The sequence below is a fragment of the Ischnura elegans genome, chromosome 13 (genome assembly GCF_921293095.1).
Source record: "Ischnura elegans chromosome 13, ioIscEleg1.1, whole genome shotgun sequence".
Classification (NCBI taxonomy): Eukaryota; Metazoa; Arthropoda; class Insecta; order Odonata; family Coenagrionidae; genus Ischnura; species Ischnura elegans.
In genome coordinates this window covers 10138940-10166543 of record NC_060258.1, presented here as the reverse complement: position 1 = coordinate 10166543, position 27604 = coordinate 10138940, and the positions used below count along the sequence as shown (strand labels likewise).

Below are 27604 nucleotides of genomic sequence, written 5' to 3'. Positions count from 1 at the left end.
GCTTCAGAACTTCAGTTAGGAAATACCTCACTTTGGTGACGTGTAAATGCTATTTACAACACCAAGTGCCGGAATATTACAATAAAAAGGGAATGCGAGATTGGATCTCTACACTGAACAACAATGCCCTGATTGCATTTCGCTAACGGTCATAGCCTCTTCACCACAGTTAGTAACTAAAGCTTAAAAGTATTTGGTAATGAATTCTTAAGCGCGCAGCTGCAAACGAACACAAAGAGGCATGGATCAGCAGAAGCATTTTTGGGAATAGGGGTGGTCGGTGACCTTGATTTGTTTGCTCGCTAGCGAGATGAGTAATGCCCCATTCTGTTACCACGTCGAAAATGGAAAGGTTTCTTTCGGCTCTACCAAATTTCTACTTCGGGTTTTACGTATGGGGCCAGGGATCATCTAATGCATGTTTTTGTTTTTCCTTGAGACCTTATTCTGATCATAGTTGTGATAATCGTCGTCTCGTCAATAACAAGACGCATTGTCGTTTGAGGAAAGTTTTGTTTTAATATTGTGTCGGTTTACTTTTAGTTGAGGTTCTGAAAAGTAAAACAAATAGCGGCTGCTACCACGCCCGGGTTTACTCATTGCTTTAATTCTTGCAGTCGGGATATGAATCCCTTCTGCCAGGGGCCGAAAAACGAAATATCCAAAGATACATTTTACGCGGTGATGATTTACACATCAATATCAAATGGAGTATTTTTAGTATGTTCAGAATGTAAGTTGTTGCGGCACTAGAAAAATATGGCTGCCCGATCTCTGCTTCAATGTAGTGCGGAGGACATTTCAAGCGAAATACTCCGTCCGTCGGATGAGACGCTAAGCCGTGGTCCCCTTGGCTCGTTCTTGGTTTGGCTTGGTTCGTTGAGAGAAGGCTAATGCCGACGTTCGGTTCCTCTCCACCCTTCCTTCCATACCCATCCCTCATGGCGCAAATGACCTCAGCTGCCGGTCGCCTCCTCCAAATACCATGCCATACCAATATTACATTTACATCATGTTCATTGAAATTAATTCTTTGGAGTTTATAGAAAATTTAGCGGCAATACATCGCGTATGAATATAGCAATGTAGGCCATGAATAGCTGAAATAGAACACACCTTAGATCGACACATTTAATCCTTTGATTCATTGATTGCCATGAGCTCCTCATACTTACTTTACACTATTTCATCCAGCAGCTGAGATTCTCTTCCTTTTGTCATCATCAGTTAATTACTGAGTAAATACTGGGGTTAGGGCTTGTTTGTATCGAAATTCAGAAATGAATTGATAGTTTAAATAATCCTTTTACTCTGCTTTATTTACTTAGTCACGTATTAAGATTCTGATGCACATATTTACTATAAATTTGACAAAATTTTTATTTTTTGTTTCACCTGTGAAGCAGATGGGGTCAGCCACTTACAATTCCTTTTTATCATACATTGAAAAAGTAAATTTATAGTGAACATTAAATGTTCCTTACATTCCTCAGGCTCAATTTTCATCTTTAAATTAAGGAACCTCTCTGCTTTTGAAAGCATCGACTTTCTCAATTTTCTTTTATGAGGTTTAACACGGAATTGATTTTTGAAAATTAACAGTGCTTTTTCACAAATTTTGATGAACCTCTTTGAAGGACAAAGCAAACCCTCAGCATCCTTAGGTATTCCGGGAAATGTTTTTTCCAGGATTAATATTTGACTCCTGTCCTCAATTGCTTTCTTCCCAGAAAATTTTTTTTTGCAGTAAATGCATTCACTTTTGAGCAAGAGTCTCTTAAGGAGATATCCAGCGAAGTAAACGATTGAGCAATGCTCCAAAGTTAAAGCATCTTCGCTAATTTCCACTGTGTTATCTGAGACAAATGACGAACCACTTGAGCTGTCATCTTCTTCCTCCACTGTCTCTTGGTCTGCTGATGGCATGATACCACTAGTAGCTGCAGTGCTATCATCCAGGTGCAACATTGCGTCATCATCATCTTCATAGCTTGATGTTTTTGGTGGTTTTAAAATATTTTTCACGGACAGAATCCTGTAAGATGTTCTAAAACCTTTCACGGTGGGATTTCTGTTGAATCCCCCCCTCTGTCTAATAGATGAAAAAAAGTTTTCCAGTGCATCTTGATTAAGACGTGCCGTTAAAATATATCGAGAGTTAACATTAGCATATAAAGCTAAAATAGCATTTATTGTTAACAGAAAACCATCAAAGCATGGTGGACGTGTTGCACCTTTTTTCTTTAAATTCTTGAATGTCTTTAGTCCCTTTTCCAAAATGAGGAAAATATTAGCATTTTCCTCTGAAAGGCACCTCTTATTTGGGTTTTCTGAAGAAAGAAATTTACAATTTAGAGCATCAAATAAGTCATTAATAAAATGAATAAAATCAGCTGTTGGAAGTGCAGATGCCAACTTTAAATTACCCAGTGCCACATTTGAACGGATAGCTGCAGCCACAGAAAAGCTTAGTACTTGCGTTGCTAGCCGCACAACCATTTTTTGGAATGGATTAGGCCATATGTGAGCAGGTGAGAGTTTCCATAATGCTCTTGTTGAGGAACTAGAAGAATCTAATTTATACACCTGGCGAACATTTTCAAAGGAGAGAATTTCATTGTCTAGTATAAAATCATTTGTCAAGAAATTATTTCTTAGGGATTTTACAAGATGTGGAACATCATACATACAAAATATCTTCCTTTTACCCTCTTCAAAATAAGGTTTCTCAGGCGAAACACCCAACAGGGACATGGCCTTACGGTTTGTACTTGCCTGGTCACAAACAAATGCTCTAGGCTCCAATTTAATGGACACCAGTTGTAATATTACTTCACTTAGCAGCTTCTTTATTGTAGCACCACGAAGTCCATGCTCGGATATGAAATATCCTATTGGCAGTTTCCACTGATGAATAAGTCCCCTCACCAAAAACACTCCCGCAAACTTCCCCAATTTCTTAGTTCTCCCAAGATGTCCCATATCCTCAAACCCCTCTATTATGTCCATTGCAGATGAATATTCTAAATGTGACTTTATCGACATTTCATCAAAAAGAATCACACATTCACGACACATATCGGTCATAGTGGCAACCTTAAGTTTCAGCTGCTGAATGAAAAACTCATTTATCCCAGGCATGCATTTTGTGGAGCCCCCAATCCAGCGCCTAAGTGTTTGGATAGCTGGAAGCTCCATCCTTTCGAGAAGGAATCTGTAGGTGGAAGGTGACTTGAAATACAAAGATATAGCCAAATCTTTCTCTTCTTTCTTCCAAGGTTGCCTTTTGCCATGGCGAAACTGCATTCGTACAAACAACTGCGCCTCTTTCGTTTTGAAGTTTTCTCGCACAAGAAGGTGATGTAAATTTTCTGAAGATCTCACTTTCTTTTCCAATTCGCGTTTATATTTCCTCAGCCTAGAAATTGACGCATGCATGCGAGCTATCTTCTTTTTGTACTTTGCTATATCACTTCGAAGTTTCTTTTTCCTGGGTGTTTCTTTTTTGAATTTCACTTGGTCGGATGCCTGAAATGTGTTTTCAAGTGTGATATTTTCATTTGATGCTATTGGGGAATCAGTGATGTTCCACATAGAATTTATGCTTGTAATTATGGACGGAGAATATTTTGGTGAATTGCTGGTAGCCCACAACGATTTTCGTGATTTGCGCATTGAATCTGGTCGCAAAGAGGTTGAATGGCTTGTTGTAGGTGTAACATAATGAATCATTGTGTCTGTATCTCTTGTGAATTTTGGTGTTGCAGGTTCTGTGGGCTCATTGAATGTTCTTAGTGGTTGTTTCTCAATAGCAGTAGAATTTGGGGAAGCGATAATGTTATCTGCACATGACACAGTGGGACTTCCTCCAACTTCATATTTCTCTGCAATTACCATATGACCCTGATCACAGGGAAGGGGAATCGCTCCTTTCACCAGTCGGCCGCTAGGCAGTACATCCCTACTGGAGAAGTGCTTCCCACAAACATTCTTCTTGTGCAGACTCTTGGGTGACAAATTAAGCAGATCTGGATTTCCTGCGGAAAAATCAGGAATTATAAGCAAAGTTATGTCATGCAAACTTTTGGTAGAAAACATTGAAACTTGACATGATAAATGAATGGAAGATGTTTTATTCAGTCATTACGCTAGAGTTCTTGATTCTCAGTGATGACATAATTAAATATATATGCTTTTGCTATGGATGAGGAAGGGCAAAGGCAGAAGACGCTTCAACCAAGTAAGCTATAATTTTACTACCATCTCTTAAATTTTTCAACGTCAAATTGCATTGCCAAAAGGATATTTGTAACTGGAATGGAATTTTTTCTGACCTGGATTACTGTGCTTTAATACAATTCTACTATTCTAAATCACAAACTATGATAATTCATGAATTGCAATTATTCATACAATAAAGAAATAGGTAGTGAACTAGCCGGCTAGGATAGCAAACTTACCAGAATGTACGATCCATTTGCTTCTTCTTTCATTATCAGTCAATGGAAATTTGTAGAATCGAACGTCAGGGTTACTGTAGCGTCTGGAACTGCAGGCATAGTAATGGCACTTATTACCAGCCATTGTTGATCGCCAGAGAAAGGTCAAAGTTGTTCAAGCACAAGAATGACCAGGTTTGGTAAGTCCGGTAAGACTTTCCCTGCTACTGCTGGATTCTGAAAAGGAGAATACATTATATAACATCATTTCAGCACAATTCTACAATTTATTTTGATAATATCGCTGGTTTGCAAAACTTTTTTCTGTAGCTCTTTCCTCCGTTCTATACTTCTCCTTCTAGATGCAATTTCCTCGCCTACCTAGCTTTCATAAGTCTTTTAAATATCACTTGCATCAGTGGCGGATGCATGTGGGGGGCGCAGGGGAGGCGCGCCCCTCCTTGCGGGGCTGACCGCATTGCCTATCATTGCAGAACCATAATTGTAACTTTTTTACATCATAAGATAGCATTGTCTTCTATAAGCGTACAATCAGTTCTAATTAAACTTTAAATAAATCTTTAACATTGCATGTAACTTGATTATTTTTCATCATGATAAAAGTATTGATAGCTCAAAATATCTTTTGCGCCCTCCCCCCTCAAGTTTTTTTCTGTATTCGTTAATCTGTGGCATTTCACGAGCACTAGATTGTGGTCTGAATTTGCATCCACCACAGGGTATTTCCGCGAGTTTTTCACTCTTCCAGTATATATGATACCGAGATGTAGTCTATCTGATCTCACCAGGACTCTTCCATGTAAACCTCCACCCGTTATGATGATTCAACCACGTGTTTGTTATGAATGACTTGCTTCTCCTGCAAAACTCTGCTGCTTTCTTTCCCCTGTCGTTCCGCCTTCCTAGTCCCAAATCTCCTATTTTGTATCCATCCCTCCCTTCCCCATCTGAGGCGTGTCAGTCCCCCGCCACTACTACACTTTTCTTACCCGGGGTTTCTCTAATTATTTCCTCGAGCTGTTCATACATATCATCTACTTTTTCTACTCTATGATTGCTAGTGGTTATGTAAGCTTGAATCATCTCAAGGTTCGTGAGTCGCGCCTCAATTTCCACAACCAGAACCCTATCGCTTACCTGATGTATGCCTATAATCGTCGACTTTCCTCCCTACCAATTTATATAACCCTAAATATATAGATTTTACAAATAACAATTAATATCAATCGGAGCAAACTTATTCGCATATAAAATAAACTTAATGACAGACTGTAGTTCGTAACAATCTATCGTCTACCAAGAATGTGTGCGTCGCTAACAATAAGCTTGCTAATGTGGTATCGTTCAAGCGACGGGAAGGGGGAAGGACCACCAAAAATGTGGCCACAGGTTCATCAGGAAACACTAGTAGTAACACTAACAAGAGTAGCCACAAATCACGACCTCTGTCAAATAATTGATTACGTCGAATCCATTTTTTTCGTTTACCGTAACTTCAAAGCCGAAAATATCAAGAAAGATACCGAAAGAATTAAGGAAAAATCTGGTTTTTTATGTAAGTGACGGAGAATTAGATGGTATTGATGGCCAAGGTTACTTGGAAGACTGAAGTATTGAATTTATTGAAGTTTTATGAGTTTAAATCCACCTTCTTCATATTGTAGTCACTCTTTTTATCATTCTCTCTTTTGATTTAAAATTGAAAAAGGCATAATCTCTGAATAATTTATGTTCTGATGGGATATCTAATGGTAAAACTTTCAATAGCAAATTTAAATTACCTGACATAATGTCCACTTTATTATAAAATACGAAAGATATATCTTTTGAAAAACTATTATCCTTTACCCTTTATCCTTACATTTCATTATCCTTCACCAAAAATTATTAAATTATTTACTAAAAGTTTGTCGCGGTAATATGGCATGGTAAAAAGGAAAGAGAGTGGAAAAATATCTTCGTAAATACCCGTTGAATAACGACAAAGGCTGCGCGGTGTCATGAAATATCCTTTTTCGCACTCTCCTCCTCGATGAGGGTAAAAAGGTAAAAAAAGACAGAAGAATCCCGTCTGTTACCTATCATGAGTTTGGATGTTATTATTGCGTGATTTGGTAAACTATTAGTAATCGACAATCCTAATATAGTGCCACAAATAGTCCTAATCCAGGAATGTCGGAGGATCTGATTACCCGCTTCTTAGTAATGTTGAGAGCTGCATCGATTGGACGTCGAGTAAATCATACGGTTTCCTCAGCTTACTGCCTTAAAACTACTAAAATATATGTCAAACTTTATCCATGGTATCAAATGCCATCAACTATGTACAAAGTTTTAATACATAAGGCGGAAATTGTGAAAACTGCCATACTTCCTATTGGGCAGCTTTCTGAAGAGGAATTGGAAGCCCACCACAAGGATATAAGAAGATATTGTATAAAACACATCAGGGAAGTTTCTAGGATTTCCGCGACCCATTACCTTTTCCATACGCTTCTGCTTACATCAGATCCTTCGATTTCTTCCTCTGTGGGGGTTCCCCGTAAAGTAAAAAAATTGCCGAAGAAGATAAAAAATCTTCGAATTAATAGCGAAAATATTTTAGAACATGAGAAGTCTTCATTGTCAGACTCAGAATCGGATATAAATTGGCACGCATTTGTTTTTGATCAAGTAGCAATAAAAATATTTGTAAATGGTATTCTTCCTTATTATATAAGCTTCAATGACCAAAATTTATTGTTTAAAAGACTCTATAGCAATTTTCAATCATCACTTGCCTTATGAAAAGCTATTAGATCATTAAATCGCTGTTAACACTAGAAGAAATTCTATCTTTCCCTTGATACCACCGCATCAAATTTTCAAGTTGCTCCTGGCAACCGCATAACTTTTACCTATTTTTAATTTTTATTGTCCTCCTGAAACTATTATTGACTACATAATGAATACTACATATTTGAACCGTGTTTCAGCGATGAAAAATAATGATTTTGTTAACTTTGATATAATGGCCATTTTCCGGTGGTCCGCAGCCACGTTTTGTTGCAAAGTTAACAAAATCGTTATTTTTTATCGCAGAAACACGGTTCAAAGACGTACTTGATTGCTTGATTGGCAGGAGTGCGACGAAAACAATCATATTTCGATGATCGGATTAATTGATTGATTTTCAAATTGCAGTCAGAGCGGTCACTTTTCCGGAGGTAGGGCCCCCACTGGTAGGGCCGATGAGACAGTCCTGCGAGGGTGAGTTCTTTGAGGATAGGGTCGGGGATTAGTGACCCTTCGGAGGGTGTACCACACCCATCCTGGAAGTACGTACTCCATGGGCCCAGGAAACGCATTTTAACATTTTCGCCGCATGTGAGGAGAAGGTTTCCGGAGATTGAACAGCAGTGAAAGGGAATACACAATTCACCAACGGTTTCATCAATTTAGCAATACTTAAGACTGGAGCAATTTTTGACCAGCTTTTTTCGATTTCAGTCCACTGTACGGTGTCACTGAGTCTCTAATCCCCGCGTCTTTGAGTCGGGACGTGAAGCGTGATCGAAAAATTGCGTGCATTTTTGCAGCCGAAAAGTTTTGTCCAAGATTTTTCCTCAGTACTCTTAAAATATCTCTGGTAAATACTGTGATGAAAAATGGTATAGCATTTATTTCTCAAACTAAAGATACTGTCTACTTTATGCCAGATTTTACTTGAAAAAGGGCCCGCTATTTTGCGTCATTAAACCACACCAATATTAACCACAATTCTAAAAAAATAATGGAAAATAAAAAAACTACAGTACGTAGTTGGAATCTTTCTTGTAATCATGTGGTATAAAGCAACTCTTAATAAAATATTTCTATTTAGTTATTTGAATCCAAGGCAAATTTAATTCCCTGATTTATTTTAACACTGCGCGTCTTCATAAATATAATTGTAATTGTCGATAGAAAATAATTAAAGGCATAGAGATATGAAATAAATATGATGGAATTTGATTAAAATGGTAATCGGAAATCTGACTATAATGGAAAGGTCAAAGTGCAATAGTTAAATTAAAAATAAATATTAAATTACGTTTTTTGGCATCTTGTATATTTACCAAGCAATAATCGTCGAAAAAAGCCTAGTACCTATGCTAATTAAAGACGAAAGAAACTCATGCGAAAAGGCGCATAGAATCATACAATAATCGCCTATTGAAATATCATCAGAATTCTTTCCAAGCTCACTTCATAAGTAAAATAAGAATAGTGATGAAATGACTTACCTTCCATCCGCCACTTCCGTGGTGATTCAACGGGGGAAGCTTCAGCCGTTCTTCAGGTGTAGCACAGCATTTCTTCTCTTGGGGAATGTATTCCAATCAAATCTTCTTAGTAGATATTATCACTAGACGTGGATATCGGTTCACCGATGTCTAATAGAGTACTTCCGCCTTAGCGCATTAATAGTATGGCTATGCTCTGTGGAAATCGCACGTGCACTGGTTTTCTCGAGCTCCAACTCACACGATGCCGACGAACAGAATGTTTGCAAACTCTGGAGAGACTACCAAAGGAGTTGTGAGGAGGTTTCGACGGTCCACCCCTTACTTTACTTTAGTCAACCCCATTGGAGGACTTCTGTTGACAAGTACCTACAAGCACCAATCAGAAATAAGGTGACGTGTTTTCTGGTGCTGGTGTTTGGTGGTGTTTCTCATCCAGCTGCATGAGTGGCCACGCATCGACCTCTCCCGAGAAAAACCCTTTCCTTGGGTGAGAACATTTACTGCTTCTCCCTTTTGAAATAGACGTGTTTAAGCTGTAGCTTGGAGCGATGACTCTCTCCGCGGGAGAAATTGGGTGGTCTCGGAATTCCTAGCGAAACTTGGTATCTGGGAATTACCCTTGGTGTTGCCGCTCAGAGTTGGGGCGGGGGTTCTCATCCCGTTTTTTTTGCCTCTCCTCCGAAACCAAACAAACTTTCAAAAACCGACAACCGATGCAATTTCACCATGTATTGAAGCATTAACTCACCCAAGAGAATAAATGTCTTTCATTATTTTTTTTACATTATATAGTTAATTACAGTGCACAATGAAATAACATTACTCACTCGGGAAATAACATTTTCGTATCTCTTGTATGCAGACAATCACTGATTGAAGGCTTTTTTTTGGATTTTAGAATTATAAAAAATTGATAGCAAGAACTCAAAGATCATGTCTTCCCCCTGAGGTAACCGCAATAACATATATTTACATATTTGGAAGGTCAGAAATGTTAGCTTGATAAGATCATGAACCGTTCCGGCTAATTATCAAGTACAAATAGTAGTATAAACAAAGATATTTAAGGTGAATTTGCCGTTAATTATATCATTGAAATGACGATTCAAAAAGTACCTAATTATTGCCTTAATAATCGGTTTACCCAAGCCAAAAGATATTACAAAACAAATAAAAAGAAGAAAAAGGATTTCATTCATACTGAATTCTGCCAGAAAACTGTGGGAATCCAGCATAAAACCATGTATAGCGCTGAAAGATCCTGCTGTAACAGCATGTAACTAGTTTTCATACCAAAGGCATTGCAATCCATAACCTTTAACATTTCTCTGTTTCAACCTTTACAACCGTTATTTGGAAATAAAATGTTTTTAATTTTACTATCAGTTTCGGCAAAAAAGAAAAAAATTGCGATTGATTCAGTACTCCTATTTGTTATGTAGGACAACGACACTCTTCGCACGATTTCTAATGTAAATCTAGTTACCTTTGATTGTGCATTTTAAAATGTGAGGCTTTATTACTGAAAACTAGGGTATAATATCGGAAATTTTAGGAAAGCGAGAAATTATTTTTTTAAATAACAATTTTAACGCGGTCGATTGCTTGCTAACCATTCTACACTGTCTTCCACATTCTTTCTCAATTAAATCTTGATCCCTTTGTGTAGCTACACTCACTTATGTACCCCGCCTCCTCAACACCTGTTTCTTTTCTTCTATAAACTAACCCTTCCCTATGGCACCCTCGTAGTAAGAAACGGCACTCTCTCCCACCGTTTGGATTTTCCGTTCTGTTTTGAATTCCTCTCCTCCTACTCCCTGTTAAGCTCCACCTACCGCGTGGTTTTCTTTTGTAAATTCCCAACCCATCCTTCACCACCGACACTTGCTAATCCCTCAAAGGGACACCGAAACTCTCTAAGCTATTCATGCTATCTCTCCATTTTTTCTTTTCCAAATTCGTTAGATATTTGCCTACCTTTCCTTACCCTCGCCCTCATCTTTGAACTCTCCTCCCATCCCTTGTTTGGAATTAAACCTCCTATCATGCAGTTTTGTTAATGGAAACTGCAAACAAAATTTGCATCGTACGCCTCATGGGAAATCCTAATTCGTATGCTAATAATAAAAAAATGCATCGTAGGCCATCGCGTTAGAATCTGGAGTTATCCATTCCTTAATTGTTACAAAATATTTGATTCTATGCATATAAGACATTGATTACTTTTCGAACATAATGTAACAGTGTAAAACCATTTTTTTGTCTTAGATAACTAGGCATGCATTACAATATTGATTTTCAACACTAATTCGAGATTTGTTTCAAGTATGCAACATAAAGTTTTGAGCCCAAACTTCGAACTGCAACCGACCTGTTGACGAGCCTTTCCGGAGACACTTCCTCTGAGTGGCTTTAACGTCATCTATCAATGATTTTCCCGAGGTATAGCCGTCATTTTGCCCCAATGTTAGGGACTTATTTCCCCACGAGTAAAAACTAATGATGTGTTTTCTGAAGGTTAAAAATCTTCCACCAAATGCAAAAAATCTTCAACATAGTCGATGTACAAGTAGCCCTCCGGCGCGATAGTGTAGGCATCAAACAACTGTGCAGATATAATTAGTTCCATTTTTTGCTAATCCAAGTGGATCTCATCGCATGAAAGTTAATCACAACCAAGTTGATTTTGATCAATCAATGACAAGTGAAACAAAGAAAATTTGATTATTTCCAAGGCAGACAAAAGGAACAGTGTAGTAATCCGTAATAAGGTCTCATACATCGCCAAATGTGATAATGAGTTGGAGGATACCTCATTTGTGATTCTCCCCCGTGATCCAACAGATAGATTCCAAAAAAGTGTTAAAAAAGCTTCATATTCCTGCTCTAATTTATTCAGTGACAGTGGGAAGAAGAAGTTACTTCAGATGAATACTCAACCACCAAGATTTTATGGTCTTCTGAAGATTCATAAAGATAACGCCTGTTCGCCCAGTGGTTTCGTGCATAGTCTTACCCTCCTATAAGTTAGCTTCTAAATTAAATATCATATTTAGGCAATTGCCTGTTTTTTCACCAAAATCTAGTATTTAGACCTCCATTATCTTGTCACAGAAACTTCGTTACCATCCAGCTCCAAGCTAGTTTCCTTTGGTGAAAAAAATCTATTTACTTCTGTACCTGTACAAAAAAACCTTGTTACTTACGAGAGACGGCAACATTGATAACAGTGTGCTTGTGAACTTCATCGCCTATAGAAATGTATGCTAACCAAAACTATTTATGGTACAATAATAATGTTTATCGCCCAACAGACCGCCTTACCATGAGGTCCCCACATTTGAAAATGAACTTTCCACAGTAAAATCAATTGCAATTTCAAATGGCTGCAGCTTAACCCCTTGCGCTGTAATGACGTGTCTACGTCGTCATGAACTTTCGACGCCAAACCGCACAATGGCGAGTGAATCTTGTTATCGAATTTTCATAGGTTTAGCACTATTTTGAGGAACAATATAATTATTTCGAAAGATTAAGAATCTTAAAACGTACATAGTATACATAAATAATTCAAATTTCATGAAACATGATGCGCTGGAAGGATTAAAATGATTTATTCTGGGAGCAATAGCTGTGTTCTCCATGTTTAATAATCGCATTTTATTTCACGGTTCTACGTTGATTACAAATTACAAAATATCATTTCATTACCCACCATTTAAAAGAGAACCACAGAATAAATAAGTGAAGAATAGGAGCACGATATTCAGAACACAAATCGAACTGGAAGGGGTTTAGTACTATAACTAAAATCCTTCAGAGAGAGTTGATAACGCGAGCCATTTCACAGCTTTGCTCCCTTCCCCCATCACAGAAAATTCTAAAAAATATTGACGGTCATTGTTTGTGGAAGACCTTTCCAACAGGCTCGCTCGCAAATTCCCCAAAAATATATTCAATGTTTCGTTCTACAACCCCTGTAAAGTTCTGTGTAGTAACAAAGACAAAATAGAACACATCCATCAATCCCGCATTCACAAAGTGAATTGCGAATCATGCAACATGTGTTACATTGGTCAAACAGGCAGAAGTTTCATTACCAGAACATAAAAGAACATAAAAGGTGCTGGAAAAATGGGGATGAAACGTCACTTCTCGCCAAACACTTGCCTCAGACTTTTCATTCTGGTCATTTTCAACCAGAAGTTCTCCACTTCGAAAGAAAGGGCACAAGGCTTGATGTTTTTGAGCAATTTGAAATAGTATAAAGTGACATAAATATGCTCATGAATGAACGAGAGTTTGTCATCCACTCTCCTCTCCCTAAGATGCCTATCCGGAAAACAAATGGTCAAATTCTTTCTTCACCCACGCCTTAACCAACCCCAACCTCCACAGGGTTTTTCCATCCGCCCACCCTCTCTCCTTATTGTGTTGAGCATTTTCTTCCACTGGCTATCCCTTCCATGTACCCCTGCTAATTCTCACTCCTTCCTCAACTACTCTGCGGGGACTCCTCTCCCCCGCCTCTTTCCTACTTCGCTCTCCATTTCTAAAGACACGCCGCTTCTCTTTTTACCCTACCCCCTTTTTACTCCTCTCAACCCCCCCCCCCCCCCCCCGTCCCCTCGGCCTTCCCATTTTCTGTGGTTCTTCCCACGTGTCGTTATTCTACAGTTATGACTAGAGTCTTTTTACCACCTTGGGTTTCCCGTTCGTCTTCACTTGTATCTTTCTTCGCTATCTCCACTGAGTACGCCTGTTTCCCACCCCTTCTTGAAACATGTCAAATCCTCCCCACCCCTTTCTCAAAGGTATAATGGTGATGTTTATATGAGATACAGTGTTTTTTATTAGAGGATGTCTCGGTGAACCGAAACGCGTCGTACGTATTAATAGATTGAGGGAAAGTGCAACCAGCTTTAATTTAGATAAATGTTAATTCTTTTGTATATTTTTGCATGCTGTTATTCACAAATTTTTACGTTTTATACGCTCTTTATTCCTCAAATAAGAAACTCCAAACCAAAAACTCCCACTATCTTAAATGTGTCTCCACTTTCGCATCAAATTTTCATCGTGGAACTAATTCACGGATTATAATTCATTACCTTATTTAATGGAGTCCAGAAGGTTTCACAAAGTGGCTCAGTATCATGCTTCCTGACAAAATACCAATATCTCTCACATTTGTTTATCTTCCAGTACCGCATTGAGGAAGGCTGCAGTACTTCGTCAAAGGAATCATTCTGTCTCGCAAGGTATTACACTGCTGAATGTAAAACCCCTCCAACGTCCATTCCATATTCGAGCCTATCTCCTCTCACAATTTCATCAAAATCCGTGGGGTCCAGAACACTTCCGTGACCCTATCGAACTGATAGCCTATTCGTTTACTTTATGAAGGGTTTACAGGGCCCCGGCCCCCCAAAAAATTCCCTCTCTCTTCTGCTTGGCTTTCGGACGGCAATTTTTGAAGTGCATGAGACCGTTTCAACACTTACTCACAGCTGCATGTTGTAAAACTGTTTTCAGTAGTAATAGAGAAAGCCAAGAGGAAGGGAAGAGGGAATGATTCGTGGAAGACGCAGCTCGCCAAGCGAGTAAGAAATCCCTAAATAGGACACTGCCGCCTGCCGCCCTGATTCAGCGTGCTGGGAGGATTTCAGCTCGTGGCGACGATCGCCTTCACACGGCCTGGGGCGATGCTTGCGGGACTGACCGAGAGTTCAGAAGAGGGGAGGGCGGAAAGGAAGGGGAAGAGGGCAGGCAGCAAGAACGACCTTGACTATGTCTCTCTAGCCTTTCAGTCGAACCTCCGGAGCCATCTATCCGTTCCTTGAGAATTAAAACTGTCGATACGCTTTCCTCCTATGCCGTGAGCCCTCTATAATATACTTACTCTATGGTTTGATTTACCACTGAGCGAAAGTTATGCCTGATATTATTTTTTTGTACATTTTTTGCCATGCCCGGATGGGTCATTTGGACCCACAGGGGCGCAGCGAGGAATTAAGGTAGGAGGAGGTTTCAGGCACAACTAACACTGGGTGCCTGGGGGTGTGGTATGCCCTCCAGGATAAGCGGGAGGTGCGGGGGCCCTCCGACGGAAAAAAATTAAGATAAATGGTTCAAAATATTTAGTTTTACGGCCTTCTGAGGGATATTTTGTTAATCATCACACTATTCCGCAAGCAATATTAATCCAATTAAGTAAAAAAAGATGTAACTTAAAAATTTCTGTGAGCTCTGGGGGGGTTTTATCCCCCAAAATCCCCTCGCCGCTGTGCTGTGCTGCGCCACTGTGGACCCAGACTATCAAATCCATTTGAAGCCTTTCTACTTTCCCATTGTATTCAAGTTAACGGTGTGATTTATACTGATTTATTGTCACAATGTGATTGTAACTTTTTTGGAACTGATAACATTGACATTCATCGTACTTCCCAAACCCGTCAGATGAAAAGTGATAGGTATTCACAAATTTGTGGAAGCTAGTTTCCCATAACACCACAGAAATTGTAGAATAACTACAATTTTAATATTTTTATCCTAATCAAATTTTCTACTACCCTCCAAAATGCTTTATAAACAATATTAATAAATAAACTGGGAAGGAATTAAGTATTTTGAGTAAAAAATGCAAACATTGTCACATCGGGTCAAAACGACCCACTTAGGCATAATTGGGTGTAAGGATTGGTCGGGCATGCTAGAGTTAAACAGTGGCGGATACAGAAAAAACTCAAGGGGGGGCGCAACATATCTTGAGTTGTCTTTACTTTTATCGTAATAAAAGATGATCAAGTCACAGGCAAAGTATATGAAAATTTTATTTAAAGTGATTATAAACATGTAAAAGACAATGCCATCTTATGATATAAAAAAGTTAAAATTGTGGTTTTACAATGTTCGGCAATGCAAGCGGACCCGCAAGGGGGGGGGGCGCCCCCCCTTGCTCTTTGAAAAAACAGCTCTTTGTTCGCAATTGAATGTTTCTTTCTCGCTTTTATATGAACTTTTGGTTTTTAATTTCAGTGTACAAGTAAAAAAAATATTAATCGTTATTTTGCTCTCCTGAAAAGCTGCTATTTTTGAGTTACGTGTTGTTAGAACTTAGTTATCGATAACCATTATAATTTACGTGCACTGTGGAGTCACGCTAATCCGAACATCACAATCTCCATGACGAAAATTTTTGCACAATAATACAACACAAGACATTTGTATAAGGGATTTAGGACTGCCTATGTCCCAGGAGCGCGTATGAGTCACTAGCATATGAAAGTGGTTGTGTCGACGAAGAAGGAGTTTAAATCGAGCACACTCTCGTCCAGTTATATACGCCATCCTATCCACTACGTGACGAAGAAGATTCATCCCTTCTTTTCAAACAATTTTTATTACTATCATTTAATCCGAAAAATCAAGCAATTCAAACTTGGTTCGTTCCAAATTATTTCTTTTTAGCAGAACTAATGTATCCTCAAGTTAATACTAACTGTAATAAATGAACTCGGTTAATAATGTCAAAATGGAAAGAAAAGGGGCAAAATCAATTCTTTAGCACTGGAAATGCGAGATTTCTTGTGCATCGTTCAATATTATGCGGTGAGTCATATTGACAAATCAATACTTTTTTCTTTCACCCTTTTGCAAGTTCTAATTGCTGCATTACGTATAATACGTTAGATTTGGGCTTTAGGTATTAAATGGCTACATTTAGATAGATTCGTTAATGCGGTGGGGGATCAGCTCCCAGGGCACTTAGACCTGTAGGTCCATTGTGCTAACCACCGATAATGGATCACCCAAAGAGGCCAATGTCCTTGACGAAGGACAAAAGGTCCCCAATGGGAAGATCTCTTACTTCCTTGGGCTCTATAAAAGGTGAGCCCAGGTGTCTATATAGAGTCCTCATGATTGCGGGACACTCGCATATTAGATGAGTTGTTGTTTCTTCTTCCATCTCACACCATCTACACCTATCTGAGTCTGTTACCCCCAGCAGGTGCATATGTCTCATTACATGATAGTGTCCTGTAAGCAGGCCTACTACCGTCAATTTGACAAAATACCGGCAATTGCCTTCTGTTCATATGGAGAAGTCTTCTCTCGAGTCTAGGAGAGAGCTCTTCTACAAGAGTTCTTGCCTGACGTAGCCCCGGTGTTTCTCGACAGATTTTTGACTGTTGGGTTGATCCCCACACTTAGATTGCAGCCATCCCCATTGAGGGGGAACTGGCATAATTGGTTCTGGACCAATGGGTTCTGTTCAGCGCCAGCCTTAAGGTCTGGTTTCGCTGGAGCGTCCCGCAGCTGTGTCCGACTGCTGCGTTCAGTCGTCGCGGTTGGACGCTGCGGCAGGGTGGTTTCTTTCGGGCGTCCCGGTCGCAAGACGGCGGCGGCCCGACAACATTGTTTTGAGCAGAAAATGCATTTCAGTAGCTGTTCGCTCTCAAGAGGTTGGCTTGGTGGAAATGGACGATGATTTTCTTCTGATACATTGAGCCTTCGCAATTAACTTTGGGGATGCTTTTTTCATTTTTAAATCCATGATTTTCACGAAATTGTCAACTTCATTGTCTTCTTATGTCTTTGATTATTTGCAATCTCTTTCTTGCTCTCTCTTCAAAATATTCAGCCATCCTTAAAATAATACTTAGCTGCCTTTGAAGTCTTCCCCAATTTCGTACAGTTCTGTGTATAATTTGAGTCTGGGGTTAGCGCTCTTGAATCGTCTGAATTTTGTTTCTTCTTCACAATTTTTCTAGCAACAATGGTTCAGATGTATTTTGGTCTAACAGCTCAATTTCGATGCCATTTTGACGTTTTGACAGATGCAGCAGAGCCTGTTCCGAGCTTTTGCTTTCGCTTGTATTTTAAGTAATTGTCCCTTTCATTCTTCCACCTTTTTTTTACAGTCATCCCCTTTATGATAAAAGAAAAAAATATCAATTAGTCAACTAATAAAGGATTAATCTTTTTCAAGTGTCTACAGGAGACTACAGGAGAAACCTTTCAGTCACTGAGCTTTGCTTTTCATATTTCATACAGTTATTAAATTGTGATACTTAAAGAAACACTAAAAGCATAATTGCGTAGCCATTTAGTACCTTTGTAAACTACCCCACGAAGTCATAAGACTTTGAAGAAGAATGCTTTGGATTTTTGGGAGAGATGAAACTTTCCAAATTGTGTGTTCCCTGTTGATGGAAAATACGTTAGAATATTCTGCCCAAAAGCCAGTGGATCTTTGTTCTTTAACTAAAAGGACTACTTTTCTATTGTGTTACTAGCCACGGTTGGTGCTAATTGTTATTTTGTTGCCAGAGATGTTGGATCATATGGAAAAGAAGGAGGCAGTGGTATATTCTGTAAATCAAATTTTTCCCGCCAGATGAAAGACTTCCCATGTGTCATAAGGTTTTTCCCCATGTTATCATTGGAGGTGAAACACATAATGAAGCCATATAAAAAAGTTAATCTTGGGTGGAGAGAGCCAAGATTGTATTAAATAACAGGTAAAATTGTGCTTGTAGAGCAACGAAAAATGCATTTGGACTGCTAAGTCAAGTGTTTCTTGTGTTTTATCCACCAATATTGATTACCCCTTAAATATGCGAAACACGGATAATAACAGCATACTTCCTTCATAATTTATTGAGGGATGGTTGTTAGAGATGCAACAGCGGCCACAATATGAGTTCGATGCTAATGTAGACCCAACAACAAATATCACCCCAGATGGCACAGGAAGTTTTCGTACCTGAATACGAGGGTGGACCATCAAGATACAAAAATCGCGCTTAGGAAGTTACTAAAAAGGTTTTATTTCTTTATTTCCTTTAATGACGAAAAAAGATGCAAGAGGACTGGCAAACTCATATGCATCGATAAAATTGTATCTCATCGATAAAACTGTATTCGGTCTGGGACTATTTTCTTTCACGGGTGGTGCTATCGTGCCATATCCTCCTAGAAAGATCACATGCCTTCACAAGCTGGCACAAGCCGTTGGAGATCACATTGTTTACGTCACGTCTCACCACATTTCAGGGATTTTTGTGGTTAAGTTTGTGAAAAATAGAGTGTCTGGTAATGGTGAAGTTTCCCTTATTCTTTAATTTCATTCACTGGGCTTCAGAAACATGTTTGTGAGATATTTTTGTTAAAAATGCCTTTCGTGTGTGTATTGGCGGGATGTAATGGAAGCTCCGGGACATGGTTCAAGATTTTAGCTTTCCAAAAGATTCCTTGTTCTTGAAGAAAAGGTTCCTGAGTTGAAGAAGAAGTGCATTTGGGCGATAAGAAGAAAACATTTCACCCCTACGAAAAACTGTGAGGTATGTACTCTTTCTCGCTGTAATTATTTGGATGTAATGTTAAGTTAGAAGTGGCTTCGGGATGTTGATGCATCAACATCCCGAACTAATCAGTACTGAAGTACTATAGTACTATTCAGTACTAAAAATGGTGATTCAAAATATTGTAGCAGCAATTCTTTTGAAAATTCTTGCATTTTAGTTGTCTTTTTTGTATTAATTCATTCGGTAAACGTGTGGTTAAAGGAGAAACTAGGAATAAGCTGCCAAGTTTATAGGATCGAATATTGCTTCTTAGCTTGCCCTATGGTGTATTACACGTCGGCTTTCATCATTTCAAATTATCTTATGCTATAGTTTAAAACAATAAAAATATCAGGCATACAAGTATTTACTATATTTACGAGCCTAGTAATTTGATTTTTCATGCAGAAATACCAAAAATTGGAAATTATTTGACCTAATAAGTTACATGGTATTTTATTATTCATTAATTTTAGGTGTGTGAGCTTCACATCGCACCTTGTGATATCAGAAAATAATCTGTGGCCTTGGACGAGAAGACGAGGAGAAAATTCTTGCTGAATTGAAGGTGCCCAGATTGGAGGAAGGTACCATTGCTTCACTGTTACCTGTCGCCAAGAAGACAGACATTGTGGCAGAAGTGACATATTTGTGGATGTGGATTTGATTTGTGCAAGTTGATGCTGTGATAGTGGACGTTCATCGGAGAAAGTATTGAAGATAGTTTTTATGTATCGACCAGTCCTCTTTTAAATAATTTTCTATTCGAAAGAGAATAAGAGTAATTGTTTCGCTAAATTAGATGTGGGATAGTAGAGAAAATTGGAAATATTATTGTGGTTGACAATAGAAAATACATAATATATGTATTGTATTTCTGTGGGTTTTGTCTTTCCTGCCTCTTTAAAATTTCTTGTGGTGGTGACTTCATGCAAAGGAAGTATAAAATCGGAGGTGTGATCTAAGAGATACCATGTTTTATTTTACAAGTGTTTATGATGGTGATTTGGCAGGACTTTCATATTTTTAATAGGTTGATACATTTACTGCAGTGACCTAGAGACTTTTACTCATCCCAAATAATTTTTCATATACTTTAGCGCCTGATATGGGTAAGTTTTAGTAGCTGAGACTGAACTATACGTTAATTTTTGCTTGAATTTTGATGAATTCGATCACAATAATAGCAGATGTGTCAGCAATCCTGTTTCATCGGCAATTTTTATTTAAAAATTTTATTTCGTCAGGCTTTAGGGTAAGCTTTTTAATGCTCGTGGGCTATGTGATGTCTTATTTAGTGTCAAAATTAATAAGAATTTACTCTTATTAACATCTCAAGGTTTCCAAGTAAGTACGAGCCACTTAATAATGCTGGATGCTGGGGATGCGTGAATCAGCCTTGAGAATCTCATTTTTTGCAGCTATTAAAGTGGCTGAATAAGTTTTGTAAGTTCTCAATAGGTAAATAGTACTGTATCATGGTAATTAGAATTCATGATATAGTATTATTTACCCATTGAGAACTTACAATTCATAATGATTCATAACATTCTCGCTACGGTTGGTAGCTATCGATTGTGTTGCGTTCGACACATTTTTCGATCGTGCGAGTTACGATATATCTAATTTTCGACCCAATCGATTGAGATTAGCCTGAGTGCTGTGTTCCTGCGCGCTTCGTATCCTATCGTACGTGCTTCATAGTGGACATTCACATGCTGCGTACGCGCTTCGTCGACAGGCCGCGAATGGAAATTATCCATTGACGAAAAGCGACGGAGCGGCATAGTATCCCCGTAGTCAATGGGTACTATGTACATACGAATTAGATACGGAGGGTTCTGTGCCGTCTGGGACCCTTTGCGAAGAACTGGGGGCTTCACTGGATCAGAAGGTTTTGAACTGAGAGACATTTTAATGAAGGTTTCATTGAAGAAGGAGCTTCAATTTAGCTGCAGGAACGTGTTTTTCAACTTATGAGCATTGACCGACCCATTGTATATGAACGAAGGAAGTGAATTATGTGTGTGCCAATGATATAAACTTACTAATAAACAACGTGTAGTACATACAACGAGTCAGTGACGGTGGGCCGTGGCAGTCGGACGCAGCCGTGGGACGCACCAGCGAAACCAGACCTTTAGCCAGTTCATCCGCCTTCTCGTATCCGGTAATACCTGAGTGTCCCGGTACCCAGAAAAGTTCTATTTTGCAACGGCTGCCCAAAATATTGAGTGCTTCGTAGCATTCAGCCAATAGCTTGGACCTGCACCAAGGTGAGTTCGGGGCTTTTAGAGCAGCCTGACTATCGGCGCATACATGGATCGGTTTCTTGTAGAGACCTGTCTCCTCAATAGCGTGAATACAGGTTAGGATAGCAAAAATTTCTGCCTGAAACACTGTGGCATATCTTCCCAGGAGAACATGTATGCTCCTAGGGGGGCTGGCTGTAAACACCTGCCCCTGCTTTCCCTTCTTTCATGGAGCCATCCGTGAACCACACTTGGGCTCCACTATGAAGGGTTTTCCCCTCTTCTTTTGCCCAGCATTCCCTGTTTTGAAAGTGGGTTTTAAAAAGAGGCGGTGAAGAATTGAACGTCGTCGTCATGGAATCCGACCCCATCTCAAAAATGGTGCCAGACTCCCTCAGTCCCTTCCACAGTTGTCCGTGTCCAGAGAAATTTCCTCTGTCATACCACATTACTAGATTTCTCAATCTGTATAAGGTGGCTCTTGCATGAACCTCCACTTCCACATAGAGTGGGGCTAGGTTCAGCAGAGTTTCCATCGCCAAGGTTGGAGTCGTCCTCATTGCTCCTGCGATGCCCATGCAGGCCATTCTATGTAAGTGGTTAAGCTTGTTCCTAACAGTAATTTATTTGGTCTTCTTCCACCATAAAATTGAGCAGTGGATGAAACTGGGTTTCACCACTGCATTATATAACCAGCTAATGGCTCCGGGTTGAAGGCCCCATGATTTGCCAAGGGCTCTTCTACATGCCCATAGTGAGGCGCATGCTTTTTTGAGTTTGCTATCCATGTGCTCTCTCCAGTTGAGCTTGGAATCTAAAATGACTCCAAGATATTTGACCGATGAGGACGGCTTTAGTCTCTTTCCCAGGAAGTAAGGGGAAGTAAATCCCTCTCTTTTTCTCTTCTTAGTGAAGAAAACAAGATTGGTCTTATCTGGATTAACAGAGAGTCCTGTTTCGGAACACCACTGGACTGTTCTATCTAGGGCTTTCTGCAAAAGCTCGCATACTGTGTCTAGGAATCTGCCTGAAACCAAGATCACAATATCATCAGCATATCCTTGTGTGAATACACCGGCGTTGTTGAATATGGTAGTTGACAGTAAACTGTCAACTACCATATTCCATAGTAATACCCCACTCTGTGGACACCCTCTTGTCACAGTCACCATCAGCGAGCTCCCTCCAAGGCTGGCGGTAACAGTTTTCTGCACAAGCATGTATCCATTCCTGTCTATTTCATGCCTGTCTGCTGCCAGGCAGATTTGTTCAAAGGATGTATTGTTGAAGGCTCCTTCTATATCTAGAAAGGCTCCAAACCCATACAAACCATGTTCCAGTACATTCTTTAACCTGCAGACTAGGTTGTGGAGTGCAGTTTCCACAGACCTGCCCTTCTGGTAGGCGTGCTGATGTGGATGCAGAGGATGGTCCCTAAGGGGGCCATCTCTGATATATCTATCAACTATCTTCTCCAGCGTTTTCAGCAGGAAAGACATTAAGCTGATGCGCCTAAATGAGCTGGCCAAAGTTTAGTCTGTCTTCCCTGGTTTTGGGATAAAGACAACTTTGGTAGCTCTCCACTTCTTTGGGATATACCCATATGCAAGGCAGGAGCGGAATATCCTTACCATGGGGAGTAATCCCAGCTCCTGTCCCTCTTGAAGAAGTGCCGGGAAAATTCCATCTTCACTGTCCGATATGTAAGGGCTAAAACTCATTATAGCCCATCTTGTTATATCATATTTAACGATGCTGGAGGCCAATCTCCAGTCCGTCAAAGCATGAGTCATTTTGACTAATCATTACTTTTTTTCCTATCACCCTTTTGCAAGTTCTATTTGCTGCATTATGTATAATACATTAGATTTGGCCTTTAGGTATCTGGCTTTAGGTAATGGCTAAATTTTGGTACAGATGTGAATAAAATCAGCAATAAAATTGAAATATTAATAAATGAAAATTAATTATATAATTCCTTCATGTATGAATACAGACCATTGCTACGAGTATATACCATTACTAATGTGTAAGTTTTGATCTCTAATTTTAGCCTTCAAAGTTTAGCAATTTGGATGAAATTTGACAGAAACATTTGAAAAGATTGAAAGTTTTGTTTGACACAAACTAAATCTTAAAATGCTCACCTTTTGACCTCATAGTATGGGTACAAAAAAACATTCCATTCCGCCTTGGGGGTAGGGTGGAAGATTTTCACGGTGTTGATCAGATGGTCCTTACATTGTCTTCATTTTTTCACACCGCGTGCATTGGCTTTCGTTGACAAAGCGTCATTTCCTTGGTTTGTGGACATAGGGAAAACATTTAAACTATGTACTTAAACTATCAAAACATCCACCGCAACTATTGCAATGTCCACAATGCCCACATCAATTAGGTCAAATGGGTAGGAAGGGGACTTATGTGGATGTAATATGGAACAGAAAAAGATCTATTGGAGAAAACATCTAGGTCCCTTACAGTGGCGCCAACTCCATGGGGCCTGAGGGGGCCCGAGCCCCCTCAAAAATTTGTTATGAGTGAGGAAAAACTGTGTCAGGCTTGTTGATTTTCCCCGGAGTGTCCAGGTATCGAGATTCGAGTTATCAGGGTTCTAATGTTGATCACAAGACTTCTAAAATGCTTAAAAAAACTTAAAACTTACTACTTATCAAATTTTCTGGGGCCAGATCCCTGGTTTGGGTCCCCCCAATATTTTTTGTAAGTTGGCGTCCGTGGTCCCTTACAACCAGCTGAACACAATTTAAGTACAATGTTAGCGGCAGTTTGCATTAGTTATTCATAAATGTCACAACTTGCCTCCAGAACGCGTAATTTTTTTAAAACGCCCCGAAGCCTTTAAGTTTACTTTTCGTTGGCTATTTATTTTTATTTCGTTGAGATTAATTTCTGTAAGCGGAATAAAATGATGAAACTGAGCTATTTGAAGGCAGTACTATCTTTGGATACCATTTTTTCCACTGTTAATCTTGACTGCTCCGAAAAGCTGTACATTTACGTAATTGTAAAGAAAATTGTAATGAAATCGACGTTTACTGGAAGGATACCGTGGAGCAATAAACAAATTGAATGATAAACAGATATTAATTACAACAGATATATTATATTTTATTTAACAGCTAACAACGGGTGCTTCGATTTTCATCAACTGGTACTATTTACATTTATCATTTACAATAGGTAAGTACATGTCATCACCGTCATGACGTGACGTACTCATCACCTGAAGATGATTGTAAAGCAAATGGAACACGTGCTGTGAACAGTTGACTAACAGTTGACATTAGTGGTCAGTGCGATATCTTTGCTTGTCATTGTTGCGTGGCTGAGAGCGACTCACCCGTCATCAGTGGCGAGGTTTTGATTGCATTCTCGCATCCCCCCTCGTCCCTGCAGTCTCCGAATGGACAGTTCACCACTCCGTCGTTGACATATATATTCAATATGCAGACGCCGTAACCACAGTTGAACATTGGCTGCGTTATGTTCGCGTCCTCGCAATCTGTTAAAAGAAAAAAAGTCCCGTAAATACAACTGAAAATCATGAAATGGCTTCAACATTTGAATCAATTTGAAACAGCGAAGAGAAAACTTTCCGCGTCACTTGCTGCTTTTATCTCAGCTCTATAAAATGGCAGAGGTATTGTAACCTCCGCACACCAATGATAATAAAATATAATTATTTCTGTGGGACCGGGTTGGTGTGGAGGCTAAAGTGACATTTGAGGGTTTGTGATTAAATCCAGTAGGAGAATTTTCAGAGACTCCCTGCTTGAGTGATTTGTGAAAGACAATACAATTCAAGCACCCCATCCGTCAAATGGTACGTTAAGCGATGCCTGTTTTAAAGAAAAGTCTTACTCCGACACCGGGTTTCTCTCCACCCTTCCTTCCAAACCTGTACCCTCACGGGGCAAGTGACCTTGCCTGTTGATGGCCATACATCCCATACTGGGTGACATATATTTCCGTGGCTTTCGGTAACACAATTGCTATCATGAAAAAATATATGTATATACAAATAAATTAGGAGGTAAGGAAAGAGAGGGATAGGAACATACAATGGAAAAAGGATGAGGACAACGGTGCTGTGGTAGAAATCAGAGGGTAAAAATGTGGCCTGACTGGGACTCGAACTCAGAACTTCCTGAATGCCGGCCAGGTGCTCTACCAGTTACGCTACCTGGACGCTTAGATCCAGGATTTCAGCGGGGTATTATGCACAGGAAACTCTCCTTGCTTTGGCCCACAAGAGTAACCAATTGATGGTACTGGGGCAGCTCACTACTCACCAACAGAAGAAATGGACGAGGACACAAGGATGAAAGGAAAGATACACACTCACACGATAGCAGGAAAGAGACAGGAATGCACAGGAATAGGAGTGCAAGAAAACATTGTACATAAGGAATATAACTTGAAATAAAGCTCTCTCTCAAGTCTTATGTAGCAATTAAAAATGTATGCACTCTCCTTGCTGCTCATTGTCCCACTGCGCTAATTTTTGAACACCGATTGTAACTGGGAGCTCGACGCAAGTCAAGACGAGACAGAATAGAACCGCCCCTACATGTGGGCCACCTTCTAAGGAAAAGGCGGCACCAAAGTAACACAACAAGGAAAGAATGAGAACACACCAATTCGACCAACACCTGCACCATTCTTTGCCTCATTAATTCTTTACCCGGACCCCTTAAAATCACCATAAACCGACATTCATTTGAGAGAGGCCCCATTTTTTCCAGACCCTCAAGTAAAACATGGGAGGTAAGGCAATCTTTTAAAATCAATGGCTTGTTTCAAATGATTTCTCATCGCCTCTCACTTTTGGCATAATTTTTGACCATTTTGTATTGCACCTCTCTAGTGGCACTCCTTGTAGCACAGTGCTTGCACGACCAGCGGGATATAATCTTACTTTGGAATCCTGTGTATGCAATGGCAAACTGCAATTCCTGCTCATATTCCAGGGAAGGCTGACTGTGTATGTGGATATCAGTCGTGAGCACGTAATCAGGCGAAACCCAGGACCCAAAGGACAGGAATCTTTTCCTGGAGTCAGTGCTGGTTGAACCGTCATAATCTCTGTAGATATCAGAGATTCTTGTGAAAAGTCCGGAGAAGGCGGAAATGAACTCGGATGGCGGTGGTAGCCTTCCGCTCTTGGACCACTTCAAGCCAAAAGACATGTCCCCACACCTGTTCCTCTCATCCTCGCTGAACTGTCTCGCGGCAGGCACATGAAAGGAAATGAGATCAAGACTAAAAGTCAATCATTCACTCACTTCGTGATTCAACCCGAAGGCCCATTTTGCATAGGTGAGGATAGAGCTCACCCCTGAATAAGCTGCAGACGAATGAATTTCACATTTTCGATTAGGGAGGCCATTGCCACGTCCTTTTTTGAGGATTCTTTTGTTTGGTGGCATCCGAAACCTGGGACCCCTGGACCAACACCTATGCACTCCAGCCACTAGGCTACCATGGTGCAAGGCTAAGGTTGCATTGGTTGACATAAAACGAAATTGGGCGGAGCTGCTAAGTGGCTGAAATCAAATTCGAAAGCGTGTATGTATATTCAAATCTCCGAACCCGGTTTTCCGGTTGTCTGGGCAACCATATACGCTCTTCCTGGGTGCCGTATGCCTTTCCAGGAAACTTAAATGATTGTAGCACCACAATTTTGGCCTTACAACCTCTTCCACTCCTGCTCCACTCTTCTTCGACCTGATTAATGTGTTTTTTTTCCAGCCATATATTGCGTGCGGAGGCCATTTATCTTAGTTTTCACGTCCTCCAATGTGGTACCAGGTCGAAACTGTTGGGAGTATCGAGTACGCATATATTTTAAAAGACCATATCGGCGGTAACGACAAAATAATTCTTTGTAGGATTCATTGAAACCACGTACTACAAAAAACTCAATATAAAGGCCACTACGAGAACACCACATATCTAAATAAAAACATATCCAACACCATTTGAACGAAACAAGCCCTAGCTTCAGAAATGTATATTTCTGAATGAAATTATAATTTTAAGGAAATAAACGTACAAAATATTATCACAAAAATTATCGAAGCATTCTGATATCACATATAATATATACGCAATATATATTGCATAAGTTAATATCCTCACAAGTTAAGTATAGGTCAAGGTTAACCAAAACAATTATAATAATAATTTTACTTACAGTCAACAAATTAGTGGCTATGTCTTGCAGCGCCGAACCTCTCTTCTGCTTGAAG

At 39.6% G+C, this 27604-nt stretch overlaps 1 protein-coding gene across 1 annotated transcript in view; it reads right to left on the bottom strand.

Annotated features, from left to right (window-relative positions):
• Nucleotides 1-27604, bottom strand: part of LOC124170013 — a 54224-nt gene that overhangs the window by 1311 nt on the left and 25309 nt on the right. Inside the window, exons 3-4 of the mRNA XM_046548697.1 lie at nt 26272-26575; nt 24694-24855 (exon numbers count right to left, since the gene is read on the bottom strand). Coding sequence (XP_046404653.1) covers nt 24694-24855; nt 26272-26575 — 466 coding nt within the window. The remainder of the gene's footprint in view (nt 1-24693; nt 24856-26271; nt 26576-27604) is intronic.